The sequence below is a fragment of the Pipistrellus hanaki genome, assembly GCF_964339955.1.
Source record: "Pipistrellus hanaki genome assembly, chromosome: 9".
NCBI classification, from domain to species: domain Eukaryota; kingdom Metazoa; phylum Chordata; class Mammalia; order Chiroptera; family Vespertilionidae; genus Pipistrellus; species Pipistrellus hanaki.
In genome coordinates, this window is record NC_140511.1 from 69,205,000 (window position 1) to 69,222,386 (window position 17,387).

General features: G+C 45.1%; 1 protein-coding gene across 1 annotated transcript; it reads right to left on the reverse strand.

Annotated features, from left to right (window-relative positions):
- Window positions 1-14,093: 14,093 nt before the first annotated feature.
- Window positions 14,094-14,719, reverse strand: LOC311627318 (baculoviral IAP repeat-containing protein 5-like). Its single transcript, XM_084893693.1, has one exon. The coding sequence runs from the start codon at window positions 14,619-14,621 to the stop codon at window positions 14,190-14,192; it is 432 nt and encodes a 143-aa protein (XP_084749819.1). The 5' UTR covers window positions 14,622-14,719; the 3' UTR covers window positions 14,094-14,189.
- Between the last annotated feature and the right edge of the window lie 2,668 nt (window positions 14,720-17,387).

The window sequence follows — 17,387 nt, forward strand, 5'->3', positions numbered from 1 at the left end:
TAGGAGGCAGTGGGTTCAGTTTTACTAATGAATGAATGAGAAACCAAATGCTGTTTAAAAAAATAAATAAAAACTATGTCCACTCATCTAAACCAGTGTTTCCCAAACTTCTCTCATGATGAGAATCACCTGGTGGAGTTGTTAAACCACAGATTCCTGAATCCCACCTAAGAAGTGCTAAACTAGAATGTTTGGGAACATACAGGTAAAACTGTATACTTAACTAGTGCTCTAAGACAATTTTACCTATAAGTTCCCCAAAATTCTAGTTTAGCACTTCTTAGGTGGGATTCAGGAATCTGTAGTTTAACAACTCCACCAGGTGATTCTCATCATGAGAAAAGTTTGGGAAACACTGATCTAAACAAATCTCGAGGTGAAGTTTAGCCTGATGGAAAAGTTGGTTTATTTTTGCTCGCTTCCAGAGTAAAGTTAAGGCCGTTTGATGGTCTCTAATTGTAAGAGGGTAACAAATACATGAAACTAGATGCACTTACTGATAAGAGTCTCTAAAATACAAGTTTAAAATTTAAAAATGGAAGCTGTAAAAACAGGTATAAAATAATCACCATGTAAACAAATGACTTTAATAAAAATAAAATAGCCAGTTATTTTATCAGCAAAATGGATTAATTTGGGAATAGCAGAGGATAAGCAAACTGTATCGAAAAACCATAGGCAAGTTCAACAAAGGAGAGGACTGTTATCCTATAGAGAAAAAGGAAGAAATTGGAAGAGGCTGTTTTAAATGAAAGTCTTTTGGAGGAAAACAAAGGTCAGGTGGTGATGGTTTCTAATTGGCTGTTGTGGGGAAGGAAAGAAATCTTCCATTCTGCTGGGTAGTAAAGTAGTAAAAGTGCATTTATTTCTTGCACAAAATTAATTTTCACAAAAACAAAAGCATACAAAACAAAGTTATGTGCATATGTGTAAAAGAATGCTAACATTAAATCTCAATTTTAAACATGAACCTTTAAAAGGGTAAATTTCAAAGCCAGATCCACTTGTGCAGAAATATATGCAGGAAATGGTTGCAAAACAGATCCCCTATCCTTGTACTCCTCAGTCAGATTGAAGATATTAAAAAGGATTAGAAGGAGAGGATAGATGAGACTTCCTTCTTTTTCTTCTTCTTCTTCTTCTTCTTCTTCTTCTTCTTCTTCTTCTTCTTCTTCTTCTTCTTCTTCTTCTTCTTCTCTCCTTCTCCTCCTCCTCCTCCTCCTCCTCCTCCTCCTCCTCCTCCTCCTCCTCCTCCTCCTCCTTCTTCTTCCTCTTCTTCTTCTTCTAGAGAGAGATGCTCTGCTTGTGAGTAGCTTGAAGCAATTATTACCTCCTTTCCCCAAGTCCTAGGAGCACTCTGAGGAGCCTGAAAATGTGTTCCTGTAGTGTGGAAGACACAAAAGTCTGGTGCCTGACATGCATGAAAAAGCTTGTTACCTGTGGCAGGGGAGTTCAGGAATCCATAGGATTTGCATGTGTGTTCTTTAGCTAATCCTTTCACCTTCTTTATCCAATCACCCCACCCACCTCCCATCTGGCTCCCGAAAGTTTGTTCCATGAATCTGTGCTTCTGGTTCCTTTTTGTTTGTCAGTTTATTTTGTTAATTAGATTCCACATAGTAGTGAAACCACAGTTTTTTAATTCACTTAGTGTTTTTGGCACAAGATCTTCCAGATCTTGGCTATTGTAAATAACGCTGCTATGAACATAGGGGTGCATATATTCTTTCTGATCGGTGTGCCTTGTTTTACTTATTTGGCAATGTGTTTTATAGATCTTTCAACGACAGTATTGCCTAGTATCAATGCCCCATTGTTGATTTATCCATTTATTTTTGGACATGTCGGTTGTTTCCTATTTTTCTTTAGTATAAACTCCAATAAATGGGTGATTTTATTTCCTACTTTGTGCTTTTCTGAAGTGTCCAGCTTTTCTATATTGACTTCTGTCATTTTATTTATATTCTCTTTCCTTGCCATTGGATCTGTGAGTGAGTCCAGAGATTGTTTTCTCAAGTTCCCTTTATTCTTATAAGGCAAAATTAAGTACCAGAAAAGAAAATAATGGACTGCCTAGCTTAGGTCACATGTCTGCTGTGGTACAATCTGTTAAGACAGGAAAGCAAGTCAAACAAAGCAAACTTGGCTGCTGGAGCCCATATATACAGATGAAAGAGAGTGGGGTGGTTCCCAGAGAATGTTTGAAGGCCACCTGAATTCCATTCTACCAAGCTGCATGCTTGTGTGGGGGCTATGTTTGGCTCTTTGTTCAACAAGTATTTACTGAACACCTCCTATGAGCTTTATTATGCAGCCAAGCCAAGAAGGCATGAAGCTCACATTCTGGTAGAGGGAGAGTAATCATAAACAAAATGCACAAGTAAAACACATTTGGCTTACAAAAGTAAAGCAACAATGTCAACAAACACAGTACAACCAGCCGATAGAAAGATTTCATATACTGACACTGTGGTATGTGACTGATGTCATGGTCTGGAATCAGCCTTAAGATCTGGGAAGTCACTTCCCTTTTATTGTCCTGCTATAGCACTATTTTTTTTTCCCCTAGCCTGGGTTGCAATTGTTTGTGTATCCCACCACTAGCTAATAAAACTTGATGATCAAACCCTAAAACAGTTTGGCTCAGTGGATAGAGTGTTGGCCTGCAGACTGAAGGATTCGATTCCAGTCAAGGGCACATGCCTGGGTTGCAGGCTCAGTCCCCAGTAAGGGAGTGCAAGAAGCAGCCAATTAATGACTTTCTCTCATCATTGATGTTTCTATTGCTCTCTCTCCCTCTCCCTTCCTCTCTGAAATCAATAAAAAGAGGCCTGGTGCACAAAATTTGTGCACTCGGGCGGGGGGTGTCTTTCTGCCCAGCCTGTGCTCTCTCGCAGTCTGACATCCTTAGCGCTGCTGCAGAGGCAGGAGCCTGGCTTATGGCTGAGCAGCTCTCTCCCTGTGGGAGCAACACTGACCACCAGGGCAGCTCCTGTGTTGAGCGTTTGCCCCCAGGTGGTCAGTGCACGTCATAGTGACCAGTTGTTCGGCCATTTGGTCGATTTTCATATTAGCCTTTTATTATATAAGATATGTAAAGATCAAGAACTATTATTCGTGGTAAACAAATGTTAAATTAATAAAGGCATGAACTAAGGGATAAACAAATAAATCCAAACTTTTCTGACAGCTTATTAGAGTACGCAAAAAGCTCTTTTTGTCAGAAGGAATTTTTTTTTTACCTTGGTTTTATTTTTATTGGTTATTTTCAGGAAAATGGTTATTTTCAGGAAAACCATTCCCTCTTTTTTATTACTCTCCCTTCCCCAACCTACCTAACAATCAGTGGCTTCTGTTGTGATATTTCAAGGGCTGTGACTATCTTTGAATCTATTTATTTTGCAATCTTGAAATTGGGTTTAATTGTCTATTAAATATATGGTGAAAGGCTCAAAGTGCCAACCCCTCCCCTGCCATTACTTTACATGCCTTGTACTTTGGATCGATCTTAGAGCCTACACTCTGAGAGCTGTTATTTTAATCTAATTTCTGTCTTCCAAGGAGGCCTTTTTAATTCTAGCAGAAAAAAAGATCATGACTCTAAAAAATAATCAAAGAAAGATTAAGGTCTAGCTGGGTCTTAATTGAACTAATGATAATAATAGCAAATATCCATCGAGTGTTTGCTGTGTGTCTAACAGCATGTGTGTTAGAGGAATAGCTAACCCTTATGGAGAGGCTGCTAGCTGCCAAGCATGACCCTAAATGCTTCACAGGCTTTAATTCACAACCACCTTATGTGAGACCGGTTCTTGCACTATCCCCATTGAAGAGATAGAAAATCCAAGGCACAGAAAGGCTAAGGACCTGCCCAGGGTCACACAGGTGGTGAGTAGAGGCTTTGGAGTGCATATCCAGGTGGTCTGGCTTGGATGGCTGCACCCCTAACTACTTCTTGATTCAACGTTTTTCTTAGATGTGTTATCTCTGCAGTCCCAATGTTCTTTATTCAAGCAAAGCCAACTTCTTCCTAACCAGTGGTGGCTCTTGAGCCTCAGTTTGCCACTCCATTGACAAATGAGTTTGCCGACCACTGGGATAGGGGCTTAATCACGAGGAGCAACAACAGCCTGTAATTATTGGAATCCAGAGTCTAATCTAGTGTGGGCCTTGCCAAAAGATATTTACATACTTATTGGTGGAACCTACTTTATAAGATTAATGTGAAGATAAAACAAAATACTAGAAGTCAGTGCATAGGACAGCGCCTGGGCCATAGTAAGGCCCCAGTCAATGTTAGCTCCCTTCTCTAATACTATCTTACCTTAATCACATGTATTTAAAAAAATGAGTGACCCTTGGTCATTGCACGTTATTCTCTGGAGTTGGGTTTGCTCCCTCTGAATGTATCTCCCGTATCGGAAATAGGAGTGTATTAGTTTTCTGTGGCAGTCAACAAACTACCACAAACTTGGTGGCTTAAAACAACAGACATGGGTTTCTGTTGTCTATCAAATATCTCCTTTGTGTCTCCTATAAGAACATTTGTCATGGGATTTAGGGCCCACCCAGATAATCTAGTATGATCTTATCTGAAGATCCTTGACTTAATTGTATCTACAAAGAAACTTTCCCCCCCCAAATAAGGTCACATCTCGAATCTGGGGATTAGAAAGTGGGTACATCGTTTTGGGGACCACCATTCAACCTGCTCCAAGGGATTAAGACCAGATGCTTGGGAGTCAGTCAGCGCTGGTTCTGGCTGTGCTCCTTATTCAATGTGTAAGAGATTCTCAATGTGATGGTCTGTAAAAATATCCCCCCACCCTTGCAAATCAAGGGACAGTGAGTGGCTCATCTTTTCTCTGCCTTAATGTTGAGAAAATGACAATTAAAGCTGACACCCTTTCCCTAAAACCACATTGGGCTTGCATTTGTCCTGAGAAACAGAACCAATACAAATAGAGATTTGTTATAAGGAATTGGCTCATGCGGTTATGAAGTCTGGCAGGTTCCAATATGAAGTGTTGGCCAGCAGGCAGGGACCCAGGAGAGCTGAGGGTGCAGCTCCAATCCCAAGGCAGTCGAGGTGGCTCCCGAGGACCCACCCTTCCCAGTGTTCATACCCTGTGTAACGACCTTCCACATTAACCTGAGCTTGCTCATGTGACTTGCTTTGGCTGATGGAACAGCAACAAGCATGATTCAAGAAGAGGCTTGAGCCTAAACCGGTTTGGCTCAGTGGATAGAGCATCGGCTTGCGGATTGAAAGGTCCCAGATTCTATTCCGGTCAAGGGCATATATCTTGGTTGCAGGCACATCCCCAGTGGGGGGTGTGCAAGAGGCAGCTGACTGATGATTCTCTCTCATCGATGTTTCTAACTCTCTATCCCTCTCTCTTCCTCTCTGTGAAAAGTCAATAAAATATATTATTAAAAAAAAAAGTAGAGGCTTGATAAATACTTGTGTGTTAGCACTTGTGCCACAACCATGTAGGGGTGTGGTTAGGTGCTGTGCTTAGGGGCTAGCCTGTCTGAGGATGAAAGACCACAGAGAGACAAGCTCAGTTATCCCAGCTGTCTCCATGGAGCCCACCCCCAGCTCACCTCACAGCTGACTGATATTGCCTGAGTGAGGCCAGGACAAACCAGCAGCGGAACAGGAACAGCCTAGGCCCATGGTCAGCAAACTGTGGCTCTCGAGCCATATGAAGCTCTTTGGCCCCTTGAGTGTGGCTCTTCCACAAAATACCACAGCCTGGGTGAGTCTATGTTGAAGAAGTGGCGTTAGAATAAGTTTCAGTTTAAAAAATTTGGCTCTCAAAAGAAATTTCAATCGTTGTCCTGTTGGTATTTGGCTCTGTTGACCAATGAGTTTGCCGACCACTGGCCTAGGCAAACCATAGGACTGTGAGATAGAAACAAATCACTGTTGTAGGCTGACAGTCTGCAAACTTTTCCTGGCAAGGGCCAGATAGCAAATAACGAGGCTTTGCGAGCCATACAGACTTCTGTCCTAATGACTCAACTCTGCCATGATGGTGTGACAGCAGCCACAGATGACACAGAGACAAATGAGTGTGGTTGTCTTCCAAGAAAACTTTATTTTCAAAAACAGGTGGTGAGCCGAATCTGGTCCCCGGACTGTAGTTTGCTGGCCCTGATACAGGCCGCTACGTTCTGGGACCGTTAGTTTTGCTGCCGTAAATAAGGGAAACAACCCGCCACGTTCATCTCCTTGTTCCAAGTGTCCTCATTCTTGAGAACATCCCACTCACTATGGCTCCACTCCTGACGACTCCCTGCGGTGGGATGCCCTCATTTCTCAGGCCTAGCACTGGGAAAATGAAAAAGTCAGCAGCGTATGTTGTTAGCATCCCTGTCAAAAGGTTCTAGGAGGGCCAAAAAGAAATGGCTGAAGGAGTGCTGCCGTCACAGGCATGGAAGGTGCCAGCAACTGAGTTCCAAATGCATGGAGGAGTCTCTCTCCTGCTGCCTCCGGCCCCCGAGGCTCCATGAAGTCTGAGCCTGACTTCAAGCTGCGTAAGCGGCAGCTGAAGTCAGCGTAATGGAAGTCTTTTAGCCTGATCGTCTTGTTATGTCATTACAGTGACTCAGCTGTCCCGACGAAATGGTGGCCTCTGGCCCCCAATCCACACATTGCCCAGAAGCCTCAGGTTTCCTGGAATTTCTACTAGAATTCCTAGAACTCTAAGTAATGGTCTTAAAAAAAAAAATCAGAATTATTGCAAAAGGAAAGGGTAGGCATCAAGGAAATAAGAGTCCCGCTCTGTTGTTATTTCAGTGTGTTATCTATAAATAGAGTCCACCTGGTGGGTAATGGGTGCAAATCCTGCCTCCTGTCCACTCATTACTTTGTGGCCTTTGGCAAATCATATAATACTCGTAGCCTAAGTTTCCTCAGTTGTAAAATGGTCATAAGAATGGTACTTACTTTTACAGGTTTTTTGTTGTTGTTTTTTTTTATGATGATTGAATGACATCATTTACGTAAAGTATTTATCACAGTGCCTGGCCCATTCTAATCATCCAATAAATGTGGCCATTATAATTATTAACTCACTGTCAGTCAATTCAATAGAGTTTCCTGATTTAGAAAATTATTTTAAACTAGAGGCCTGGTGCACGAAATTCAAGCACAGGGTTGGGGAGGGGAGTGTCCCTCAGCCCAGCCTGCACCCTTTCCAATCTGGGACATCCCTCTCACAATCCAGGACTTCTGGCTCCCAACTGCTCCCTTGCCTGCCATTCTGATTGCCCCTAACCGCTTCTGCCTGCCAACCTGATCACCCCCTAACCACTCCCATGCCAGCCTGATTGATGTCTAACTGCTCCCCTGCCAACCCGTTTGCCCCCAACATCCCTCCTCTGCTGGCCTGGTCACCCTAACTGCCCTCCCCTGCAAAGTTGATTGCCTTCAACTGCCCTCCCTTGCAGACCTGGTCCCTCTCAACTGCCCTCCCTTGCAGGCCTGGTGCCTCCCAACTGCCCTCCCCTACTGCCTGATCACCCACAACTGCCCTCCCTTGCAGGCCTGGTGCCTCCCAACTGCCTTCCCCTACTTGCCTGATCACCCACAACTGCCCTCCCTTGCAGGCCTGGTCCCTCTCAACTGCCCTCCCTTGCAGGCCTGGTGCCTCCCAACTGCCCTCCCCTACTTGCCTGATCACTCACAACTGCCCTCCCTTGCAGGCCTGCTCCTTTCCAACTGCCCTCCCCCGCTGGCCATCTTGTGTCCACATAGGGGCAATATCTTTGACCACATGGGGGCAGCCATATTATGTGTTGGAGTGATGGTCAATCTGCATATTACTCTTTTATTAGATAGGATAGAGGCCTGGTACATGGGTGGGGGCCAGCTGGTTTGCCATGAAGGGTGTCCAGGATCAAGGTGGGGGCTCCCTTGGTGCATGGGGTGGCCTGAGTGAGGGGCCTGTGATTTACAAGCTGGCCATGCCTCTCAGCAACCCAAGCAGAGGCCCGGGTATCTGGGATATGTACCGTATTTTCTGGCGTATAAGACGACTTTTGAAACGAAAAAAAGTCAACCGAAAATCTGGGGCAAAAGATCAAAATTGCACAAAAATTACTTGCAGATCTTGATGGCAAAGTAAGTCTTTTCTTTGAAGTCGGGGGTAGTCTTATACAGCGAATATAGGCCTAAACCTATGTTTTAACTGTAAAATTAGGGGGTTGTCTTATACACGGGAAAATACGGTATTTACTTTCTACAATTAAAACTTTGTAGCCTGGAGCTTGGAGGCAGCTATTTCTTGTTAACCTTCTATAATTGAAACTTTGTAGCCTGGAGTGGAGGCCTAGGCCAGCTAGGGCAGGCGGAAAGCTTGGATTCTTCTATTGCCAGAGAAACCCAAGCTTCTGTGGCTACAGCCATCTTGGTTGGGGTTAATTTGCATACCTGCTCTGATTGGTTGGTGGGCATAGCTTGTGGAGTGGGAGTGATGATTAATTTGCATATTACTCTTTTATTAGGTAGGATAATAGCTTATTGATTTTAAGAGAAAGAGGGAGGGAGAGGAAGAGAAAGAAACATCCAGGTGAGAATACAACAAAGATCAGCTGCCGCCTGCACACTGTATGGGGGATTTGAACCCACAATTTGGGCATATGCCCTTGACCAGGAATTGAATGGCAACCTCTTGGTGCACAGGACAACACCCAACCAACTGAGCCACACCAGCCAGGGATGATTTCTGAAATTTTTATAGAATATTTATATTATTTCCTGAATGTTCTCACCTCTGTATTTCATTGGTTTGCCTGAAATTTCTTGAGATTAGACAGCACGGTATTTAAAGGGAAGGAAATTGAGGTTGAGGTGTTAGGGTTCTTTCTTTCTTTTTAAAAAAAATATATTTTATTGATTTTAGAGAGGAAGGGAGAGGGATAGAAAGTTAGAAACATCGATGAGAGAGAAACATCGATCAGCTACCTCTTGCACACCCCCTACCCAGGATGCGCCCACAACCAAGGTACATGCCCTTGACCGGAATCGAACCTGGGACCTTTCAGTCCGAAGGCTAACGCTCCATCCACTGAGCCAAAAACAGTTTTGGCTAGGGTTCTTTCTTTTGTTGTTGTTCAAGTTATCTTAATTCTTGCCCAATTATGGTGGCAAAAAGCAAGTGTACCTGTTCCATATCCTCAATTTACAGGTTGGTCAAAAAGGGGCAGGGACTTGGGGAGTGCAAGAAAGAACTAGCATTTAAGTGTTGCAGGACAATTCCCAGGGAGTATACTCAGTAGATTTGCATGAAGCGAGGTCATTGGGAAAAGCTCTCTGGGATGACAGCTGAGGGGAAGCGAGGGAAGCAGGACTGGGCAGAGGGGGAAGGTTGAGTGTAGTTTACCTTCCCTCATTCCATGGGGAGCTCTGAAGCTGGAAGGACCCTAGAGAGTAGACCCAAAGGAGGCATCAGGTTGAGCCTTTAGATCCACAAATTGACGGTCATTGAGTGTGGGCCAACCCCGACAAGGCACCTGACCTTGGGCAAGGCTGCTGTCTTTAGATAAGACCAGAGGAGATACTCCACGGTGTGCTCTCAGCTATCACCAGTGAAGGTTTTGGGGGGATCTGGGTAGTGTCCCACAGCATCCACAACATCCAGCTTCTACTCTGGACCAGATATTGTGTTGTGAACTTCCTTGGAGGTCCTTTTATTTCAACCTTCGCAGCAAACCTGCAGAATAACTAACGAAGAGAGCCATGTTATTTTCCGTATCGTCCGTTAAGTCCAGTGGTCTACAAACTTTAGTCCATACAATTAGTTCCTAACAACTCATCAAGGTTGGAATCACTTGTTGCATCTGGTGAAAGAGAAATGGGCAGTTCAGAGAAGTCAAGTTGGCGCTCAGGACATCAGCCCAGCTCCGTTTCACATCAGAGAGGAGCGCCTCCCATTGGGCAGTACCGATCTATTTTATAGATGGGGTAACTTGAGGTTTAGTGAGATGAAATGACTTTCCCAAAGTTCAGAGCTAGTTAGGTCAGAGTTGGGGCTTACCTCAGGTCCGTGGGATGCTCTTGCCTAAGCACCATGCTGCTTTGCTTAAGTGAGGTAGTGGTACATTAGGAAACAGGGGTAAGACCATGATGTAGTGTGTGTGTGTGTGTGTGTGTGTGTGTGTGTGTGGTTGGGGGGGGGGTCCTCCAACGAGGGAGGGGGATGGGAAGGCAGCTAAGATGCAGCTCAACTTCCCTAAACTCTGTTAGTAACTTCATCCCTGGCGCTTCAAGGGCTTTTAAGACTTTCCAGAAAGCCCCAGTTTATGGGCTTTGAGTGTCTCACCAGGGCTGGCTCAGAAAGCTTTAGAAAATTACATCTCTGATTTGCTCTCCCCCCTCGCGCCCCCCCTCCTGCTATATCAGCTTTTAGAAGTTGGCCACAACTATGAGGAAGTGGGTGGGGAGAGGCTAGAAGCTTTGACTTTGGGGATATTAAGTTTCAAATGAAGTCTGGTGTTTCGGCTGTATTTGCTGCACTTGGCTTGCAGTTCGGGCCAGTAGATGGCGCTCACCCTCAATTTCCCTCTATAGTGTATTAAAATATTAATAGCTAATATTAATAGCTAAAAGTTATTGAGAAGTTTCTAGTGCCTAGTAAGTTCTTGTGCTAATAACTGTAGCATAGTTTACATAAATTATATTTACATAAATTAACTCATTTAATCCTTATCACGACCCTTTAAAGGTAGGTATTGCTATTCTTAGCTTATGAATGAGGGTAATTTACCAAGTAACAAAGCTAGTTCAGGATGAGCCAAGCCAGGATTTAAAGCAGGTGGTCTGATTTAGAACTTTGACTTTACATTCTTTGACTCCCCAATTATGTTGTGATGACAATTGGGTACTTACTATGTGATAGTTTGTCAAGTTTCCTTCATTTTATTTATTATTATTATTTTTTAATACTCACCCAAAGATATTTTCCCATTGATTTTTAGATAGAGTGGAAGAGAGAGGGAATGACACAGAGAAATATTGATGTGAGAGAAACACATCGATTGGTTGCCTCTGCACGGGCCCTGACCAGGGTCTGTACTGGGGAGGAGCCTGCACCTAGGTACGTGCCCTTGACCAGAACTGAACCCAGGACCCTTCAGTCCACAGGCTGCTGCCGCTCTAACCACTGAGCAAAACTGGCTAGGGCAAGTTTTCTTCATTTTAAAACTCATAATGTTCTCAACAACAACAACAACAACAAAGACAAAAACAAACAAAAAAAGTGATGTATGTGTTAATTAACTCAACGAGGAAATTCTTCCACAATATATATATATATGTATATCATCATGTTTTGCACTTTATCACAGCGTTGCTGTGAGACCAGAGTCCAGGCAGGGAAGGGATCCCCTTCTCCTCCCTCTAAGAGCCCGCATGGTGTAAGAAGGCTCAGGAGGAACTTTGGGCACAACTTTTCCTAAGTGGGTCAGAGGCCTGTACACAAACCCAGAAAAGAGCGACTTCATATTGCAAATTGGGGAGGTGCAGTCTCCAGCAACAAACTGAAAGTGTGGTCCACAGACAAAAGGGAGGCCATTACAAAAAACAAAACAGAAATTCCTGCCCAGTTCCTGATGATGTCATTTTATGTAAAGGATGTAACCAGATTCACATGGTTCTGATTGATCTGAATCCTGCAGTTTTGATTGGTGTAAGCATTCGGATTGATTGCTATGATGCCATTGGTTGAAAAGCCAAACCTGGAACCCTTTATAAGAGCTGATGCAGGCTGAAATAAATGAGCAGGGCCTAGTGTGGGAAGCTGATAGAGATTATTCCTGGTGTACGTGAGATCATCAGGTGACCTCTAGAGTCTCATTATTTGTAAAACTAGAGGCCCGGCGCATGAATTTGCGCACCAGTGGGGTCCCTCAGCCTGGCCTGTGGGAATTGGGCCGAAACTGGCTCTCTGACATCCCATGAAAGGTCTTGGACTGCTAGAGGGCGCAGGCCAGGCCAAGGGATCCTACCAATGCATGATTGGGGCCTGGGAGAGACACAGGAGGTTAGCCAGGTGGGGAGAGACTGCAGGAGGGCTCCAGGGTGTGTCCAGTCTGTCTGCTCAGTCCTTATCAGCCAGACCCCAATAGCAACTTAACCTACCAGTTGGGAGTGTCTATTGGTGGTCAGTGCACATTATAGTGACTGGTTGACTGTCTGTTCTCCTGGTGGTCACGTCCTAGTGAGCAGTTGAGTGGCCTTAGCATATCATTAACATATTACACTTTGATTGGTTGAACGGCCAACCAGCCGACCAGACCCTTAGCATATTAGGCTTTTATTATAGAGGATTTGGGCCTTTGGCTGATCATGAGGAGTCCACCTCAGCAGTTAAATTCTTTCTCAGGTTCAACGGGCCCTTTAAAATGGATGCCTCCCTTTCTGGAGATGCTGAAAGAAGCAATTACTTAATGCATTTCTTTGTGGATTTGCTTAATGCCTCTTTCTCCTTCTGGTATAGATGGTTTATGTTACAGGGCCGGACTGGGAGACCAGAGGGTTAAAACTGCAGTCTCCATAGTCTTTTACACTTCCAGAATCAACCCTCACCTCCTCACCCCCCTTTGTGGCCCTTCTCAGATTTAAGAGCTGGAATCAATGAAATAGAAGGTGGGACAAGAAGGTTCCGATAGAAAACAATAAACAAGAAGACAAGAAGAAACTTATGTTTCATGTACTCACAACTGTAAGCCTAGCTTTGCACACCCCCATGTTTTACTGTACTCTTTCTTTTTTTATCCAATAGATGGCGACAAGTTTCCATTGAAGAAATAAAATAAAATCCAGCGTTCACTGTTCAGCCTGCTGTGGCAGGAGGCCTTTGGGAGTGGTTGAAACAATCCAGACAGAGGAGTCTCCTTTGGGAGGCATTAAGCACCCCTCAGGGCACAAGTAGGCATTCATCGCCACCCAGAGGACTTCTCTGGAGTCCTTTTAATGGGCATTTCTCCCCAACACAGCAAGCACAGATACAGACTTCATGTTTGTAGGAAAAGATCTGTTTTGTTCCCAGAACAAGGACACATATAAGACTATACACACACACACACACACACACACACACACACATATATATTGTATATATGGATATATATAATACTATATTTTATATATTCTTGAGGGGACCCAATCTCAATGGTTAGAAGTTGAGTCCTATCTCACGGGTAAATCTCATGATATTTTGCAAAGCATGGAAATGTCTAAGTGAATTTTGGACCACACCTGGGAGCTTCTTGGCAAGGTAGGCTATGGACTCAGACATGGAATCAGAATCTGCTTAATTATTAATAAGTTTACGTATTTATCTGTAACAGCCGTCAGCAGGAAGCCCAGACGCTACGCTGTGGAAGAACTCTCTGCCCATGTATCCAACCTCTCACCACCACCCCCTCTCCCCTCCACATCCCTCCCACTGCCACCCCTGAGCTGTGCTGCGATTCAAACCCGGTGATTGGTGGCCGCTGCCCAAAGACTGCAGTTTAACAAGCAACCCAGGTGGCTCCTAGACTCAGTAAAGCACAAACTCCCACCTGCTCAGTAGATAAAGCGCCCGCCTGCGGACCAACGGGTCCCAGATTCCAGCCCAGTCAAGGCCACATACCTCAGTTGCAGGCTCTTCCCCCGCAGGCTGGGCCCTGGTTGGGCTTGTGCAGGAGACAACCAATCCATGTGAGATGTCTCTAAAAAAACTCAGTGGGAAAGAAGGGAGGCAACACATGTATGAATGAGATTGAGGGAGGCAGAGGGCTCAGAAGCCAGAGTAAGATAGCGTGGGCAAAGGTGGGAATCAGGCCCTAGGGGTGGTTTTGTGCCCCGAGAGGAGCAGCTACCCAGTGTACCCAGGTCGGTCTCGGCACACAGCCTGCCCAGGATGTAGCTCCCATACTTATTCCAGCCAAAACCTCAGCTGGGTGGAAGTTGGCAAGGAAAAAGGACCAGCAACACCAGGTGCAAAGACAGAAGTAGCCCTGGCACCACTTTTTAGAGAGAGCAAACTGAGTTTACGTTTTCTTATTTCAAATTCAAAATGTCCTTTGCAGAGTCGCTTTCTGGCCCCAGCGAGCAGCCGGGAACACTGGGGACCCAGCCTTGGCAATGACGCCCCCGCGCTGGGACCAGGGAGCCTGCAGGAGCCGTCACTCCGTCACTCAGGGTCCGCCAGCTGCCGCTCAATGGCACTGCAGACCTTCTTTGCAACTTCCTCCAGTCCTTCCCGCCGTCGGTGCACTTTCTTCATGATTCTGTTCTTGGTTCTTTCTTTGTCCAGCTCCAAAAACTCACCGAAGGACAGCTCTTCCACCCGCTTCGTGAGAGACAGGAAGGCACACCCAGGCGAATGCTTTCGATGTTCCTCTGCGGGGTCGTCCTCTGGCTCCCAGCCTTCCAGCTCCTTGAAGCAGAAGAAGCACTCAACCAGGTCGGGCTCGTTCTCCGTGGGGCAGTGGACGAAGCCAGCCGCGGCCATCCGCTCGGGGGTGCAGGCGCAGCCCTCCTGGAAGGGCCAGTGCTGGAAGGTGGCCAGGCGGTGGTCCTCACCATAGACCTGCCAGGCCTCCGGCAACGACCCGGCAGCCATCCCACCACGCAGTGCTGCAATGCCAGCCCCAACCCCTGTTGTGGGTCGCTGCCCAGAATCTGCTTTATAACAAGCAACCCAGATGACTCCTATATTCATTCAGGTTGAAGAAGTTCTGGTCTACGGGATCTCAGATGGAAAGGATTCCTCCGGCAAGCCCAAGGATAGCTGGCTCTCTTGAATTCAGCGGGGGAATGAAGGATAAGCGAGCAGTGCCATCCTGTGTCATCTTTGCATTGTTATTATTCCCGAAGGACATGGGTTGCTGTCCCCAACAATACTTTGGCTCAATCTCATCTATAGCTGAGCTAAGGAGGCTCAGAGGTGCGGGAGGAGCCAGCAGAAGAGAGACATGAGCTCAGGTCTTCTGCGTCCATCATGATTGGATTTCAAATTAGTGTTAGTAATACGAATAATAGCTAACATGCAACGCATGTCATGTACCAGGCTGTTATGTTAAACACGAAATATATTATTTCAGATAATCCTTATAATTCTAAGGGGAGGCTGCTATTATTGTCACCATTTCACAAATGAGAAAACTACAGCATAGAAAGGTCAATACACTTGCTGAAGGCCATGCAGATGCTAAATAAATGATTGATCTAGGATTATAACTCAAGCCAGTATGATTTCAAGCCCGAGAGCTTACATGCAGGAGATTTAGCTCCCTCCAAGGGCTGTATAAATTCCGGGTATATATGTCATTTTGAAACACTTAGCTATGATTATAACCTACTTTGGAGTAAATCATTATTTTGAGCTTAAAATGAATAATTACACCAGGGCATTCTTCCCTAATGTTTGGTACCTTTTCTTAGTACTTGTTTCAGTTTCCTAGGACAGCCATAGCAAAGTCCCACAAGCTGAATGGTTTAACAGTGTTTCCCAAACTTTTGACATATGTGTACCCCTTCTATAATTTTCGTAATGCTGAATACCCCTCGTACTCATGAGAACATAGAATTAGGTGCAGCTAAGCATGGTGCAGTGCATATCCCCACCAAACTCCGGTGCAACGTGTACCCCCACCAAACTCTTCCCGTACCCCTGTGGGTGCATGTACCACACTTTGGGCAACACTGATTTAACACAATAGCAACTGACCAGTTCTGTGTGAAATCCAGGCACCAGCAGGGCCAAGCTCTCTCTGAGATTTTTAGGAGAGAATCCTTCCTGTTTCTTCCAAGCTGCTGATGGCTTGCTAGTCATCCTTGGCGTTCCTTGATTTGTAGCTGCACAACTCGAAGCTCTGCCCATTTGTACATGGCCTTCTTCTCTCATGTTGGATTAAGGGTCCACGCTACTCCAGTATGACCCCCCAACAATACAATTATGTCTATAATAACCCTATAGCTGAAAAAGGTCACATTCTGTGGTACTGGGAATTAGGACTTCAACATCTTTATTTGTGGGAGGAGTGGGGGGTGGGGGGCAGATCACAATTCAACGAATAACAGCGTCTCATAAGGTAGAAACGTGGCCAGGTGTGTGGGTTCCAGAATCAGAATGCCACGGTTCAAGACCTGACTCTGCCACATACACTGGGTGACTCAGAGCAAATTGCTTAGCCTCTCTCACGTTCACTTTTCTCCTTGGACAATTAGGAGAACCTCATAGGGTTGTCATGACTTAATATGTCTAAAGCACCTATCCAGAACAATGTTGTAGTAGAAATAGCTGGTGCCCCTCTGAGATCCCTTTACCAGCTGGTGCACCCCTTCTGAGCCATGGCTAACAGCTCACACCAGTGACTTTCTATGTATAATTGTCCTTGGCTGACCGGAGTCACTTTATTGAAGGTGCCTGGGAGGTTGACAACCTGAACTGGTTGGCTGACCAAGGCTGGACTTACCTGAGACCACATCCTTGCTCAGTTCTTCCCTATTGCCTCAACTCTCTTACAGTTCCTCCTGAGAGCAATACCTCAGTAAGTTATGTATGTGCCTCGGAATCCCGGCCTCAGGATTCAGAGAACCTCGCTCAAGATGAGTGTCAAGGATGAAAGCATGAGACTGATGTTATCATCATTTTTAGGGAAATCAGGAATTAACCTACCAATTTTCCTGCCTTTCCCATGACTTGATACAGCAATTGTGTTTTATTTTTCCTGCTACTCATCTTCTCATGCCAAGAATGGCAAAGCTACCTCATACACATCAAGTGGTCTCTGGGCTGAGATTGTCCAGGCCACCCCTTTGGGGAAGCTGCTCCTTCATTGCTACTAGTCACCTCTGAGAGTGTGTGCAGACCTGGGGCATTTCTCTTCAGTGTACCTCAATGCTGGACTGCTAAGGGCTCTTCCTTGCTTCATTTTGGCATCCCATTTCCCAGTGCTTGCTCTGTTCTGTAACAGAAATGGTGATTTGAAACTGTTGTTGGCTTAGCTAAGCACAGTTCCACCTGTCTGTCTTCAGGCCAGCTGGGTACACCGTAGCTCCATCCATACTATCGTCATCATAAAATTCACTTAGTGAATAATGTGTGGCAGACAGATAGTATATAGTACCTACGATAAGATGGATGTTAGTTCTAAGCCTCCAAAACTCTTTGAAATGGAGAGTGACATCCTCATTGTATTAACAAGGTGCAGCAGGTCAGAGAAATTAGGTCACATGTGGTCATGCAACAGTTGAGTCAGACTTTGAACCACAGTCGTCTGGTAGGGAGCCAAGTGTAACCCTCAAGTTCCTTATTGAAACTACATTCTCTAAAGCAATCAAACCATGAGCCACAGATTTTCTCCCTGTGAATAGTACTTTTAAT

What these genes read in the sequence shown, in the direction of transcription:
- LOC311627318 (XM_084893693.1), bottom strand. Translation starts at nt 14,621, where the DNA reads ATGGCTGCCGGGTCGTTGCCGGAGGCCTGGCAGGTCTATGGTGAGGAC.